Below are 2,981 nucleotides of genomic sequence, written 5' to 3'. Positions count from 1 at the left end.
TTCTTTCTCATTATTTTGATTTATATATATATATATATTTTTTTTTTTCCTTTTTTTTTAGTCTGATCCTTGTCGCTTGATCGTAATCGAACAAATGTGAAGTATTTTCACGTAGAACCGTTGATTTCTAACCGCATCATTTTTTTTTTCTACTCTTGTAAAACCTGCCTGACCCTTAATAATAATAATAATAGTTTCACTGACTGTACACATTATAGACCAACAATAGAAGGTCTAGCGGCGCTTGGCGCGCTCCACGCATCACACATACATACGCGTGTACCTATTATGCACACTTGCACAATCCACATGCACAACATACACTCTTACGCGCGCGCGTACACACATACATAGGTGCAGAGGACACGCACATTGGCCACACGCACACGCGCACACACACTATGCAAGCATGCATTCGCAAAACGTGTTACTAAGTTTTTTCTTTCCTTATCTAGCAAAAAGAAAGAAAAAGCTATATCAAATTGATCACTATTTACTTGTAATATTTAGCTCACGCTCGATAAATCTGCTATCAATCTCACTTTCCTTTCGTACCAACCTTCTCCTCTCTTCTCCACTCCTTATGCTCTTCCCATATTCTTCTCATATATTCTTCATTCACCGTCTATAATAAATGGGTTCCCTTAAATTTCTTCTCCATATTCCCACCATCATATCCATCATCATTTCTTCACTTTTATGCTATTACTTCTATTGTTTTTCTTTTTTTTTTTATCTTTCACATTTCGCATGCTTCTTCCACGATCTCTATTCCATTTTACGTACACGCGTTCTAGCACATACACACAAAAAGTCGAATCGCATCATAATAAAATCGCAGGCTTCCGTGATTTTTCTTAATTAATACAAGCCATCACAATCCCAATGTCAACATCGCTGATCTTTGTATCACTTGGCAGTAAACAATGTGACAATGTAGTAGTACTTAGATTAGTGTATACATATACATATACATATATATATATACACACACGTACTATATAATATATACATATACGTATACGTATACATATTCATACATACATATATACATAATACATACAGATATATATGTGTATATGTACATATGCATATGTATATACATGTATGTATATATATATATATGTATATTATAATAATAATAGTACGGGGTGGGTTGTTGGGTGGTCACTCCGATGTAGTAATTAGTCCCAGTGGCACATCACTGTATATATATATATATATATATATATTTTTCTATATATATGTATGTGTATATATATATATATATGTATGTATATATATATATATATGTATGTATATATATATATATATACACACATATATATATATATAGTCACGACGACAACAGCGGGCGATGGTGGTGAGGCCTAGTACGACGCTTCACGCGCTTTCTCATATTTGTTCGTTCATTTGATGATTGAATAGGCGTTAAAAATATTTGCAAATTGCCAAATTGATGATGATTGAAAGTAAATAGCATTATAAATTACGTAACCTCGTTCGATTCATCATTTCTTCGTTTATCTGTATTTTTATAAAAAAAACTTTTTTCACTCTCCGTTTCCTTTTCAATTTTTTTTTTTCTTTCGGGTTCCTTTTGCAATTATCTTCTTCCTTTGTTTTTGTTTTTTTTTTTTCCTTTCCAGTTCGCTTTTATTTATTTATTTATTTATTTTTTTTTTTTCCACTTCGCTTCTTCCTCCTTGTGCATAAGGTCAACTCGAAATTGGTTGTTCATTATTTTGTTTTATTTACTTTGTTACTCTCGATCGATCGATCGTTCGTTCGTTCGTTCGTTCGTTCGTTCGTCATGCGTGATTGCGTGCGTACTTAAATGAGTGCGTGCGTGCGTATTCACTCACAGACTTGCAGAAGTTAGCTCCATGACTGGTAGGAGTCTTGGTACCATTCGTGATCATCGCTGGAAACACCGCCAAGAGTGGCGGTCCTACCTCCGAATCCTATGTCACCGCCGCCACCACCACCACTGCCACCATTCACACTCGCCAATCCGTACGCATTGCCCAGTGGTTGTTGGGCGAGGGGTTGGTTTCCCCAGTTGCTCTGGAAGCGACGCTTAGATTCCCCCTGGTTCTGGTGACCCCCGTCAAATTTTCGTTTACCTGCTGTACATAGAAAGAAAAAAAAAATATGTTTGTCACGTTAAATTTTCCACCACGTGTTCGGTCACGTCTCTCGTCCAACTCTCTTTTTCTGCAAATTTCGGCCAATTTCACACACTCGCATACACGCATACACGCATACACGCATACACGCATACACACACACACGGACGCACAAAGCAAGCTCACGTATCAATTATTTCGCTATCAGTCTAGTTGAACGGGGGTGGGGGGGAGTGGAACAAAGAAAAATAGTAATCGCTGCTTAATCGGCCGGTCCTTCGTAACAAAATTAACATCATTTTCTCGGATATATTAATCGTATGTTTGTACGTATGTGTAGTGTGTATGATGGAAGAAACGTTGAAAAACAAGCAACAGAGGGGACTTTGATTCGACGATACCAACCGAACGATATTCTGCGTAGTGCTGTTGTTCGTTTCGATCGAAATCGACTAAAAGAAGCTAAGGAAACGCCAACTCAGAAGTCATAATGCTAATAAAAACGTTTTTCAACGATCGAAAGAGAACCGGTTTATAAATCGATTCTTCTCTAATCTCAAGATTTGATTTACGAGACGAAAAGTGGTGAATATTCATTGAAGGCGAAGAAACTGTCCAATTGTTCATTGGAATAACAATTGAGAATGGATTTAAAGTTACGATTAGATTTTGTAGACGAAATAATCTGAAATTAGAGCATACTTTTTTTTTTCTTTTCTTTTCTTTTCTACTGATCGCAACGTTTATCGAAAAGAAATCAAAAATATGTAATACGATATTTGATGTATTTTATTATGTAACAACTGCACTTTTCACAATATTCAATCGATTGAGCATGACTTTTATTGACCA

General features: G+C 36.0%; 1 protein-coding gene across 20 annotated transcripts in view; it reads right to left on the bottom strand.

Moving 5' to 3' along the window:
- Positions 1-447: 447 nt before the first annotated feature.
- The window catches only part of LOC102674118 (heterogeneous nuclear ribonucleoprotein Q), a 25,788-nt gene continuing 23,254 nt past the window's right edge, over positions 448-2,981 (bottom strand). For 13 of the 20 annotated variants that reach the window (XM_006611734.2, XM_006611733.2, XM_006611724.2 and 10 more), the window contains one exon: positions 732-2,129. Coding sequence is in view for 18 of the 20 variants with exons in the window: in XM_006611724.2 (XP_006611787.1) it covers positions 1,879-2,129 (251 nt within the window). In the remaining 2 variants the exon portion in view is untranslated. Of the gene's footprint in view, positions 2,130-2,981 lie in introns of all 20 variants that reach the window. The other 7 variants (XM_006611735.2, XM_006611736.2, XM_006611725.2 and 4 more) reach the window with 2 other exon arrangements.

This window comes from Apis dorsata, unplaced genomic scaffold (assembly GCF_000469605.1).
Source record: "Apis dorsata unplaced genomic scaffold, Apis dorsata 1.3 scaffold_92, whole genome shotgun sequence".
Taxonomy (NCBI): domain Eukaryota; kingdom Metazoa; phylum Arthropoda; class Insecta; order Hymenoptera; family Apidae; genus Apis; species Apis dorsata.
The sequence above is the reverse complement of the archived record's forward strand: the minus strand, read 5'-3'. Positions and strand labels throughout refer to the sequence as shown.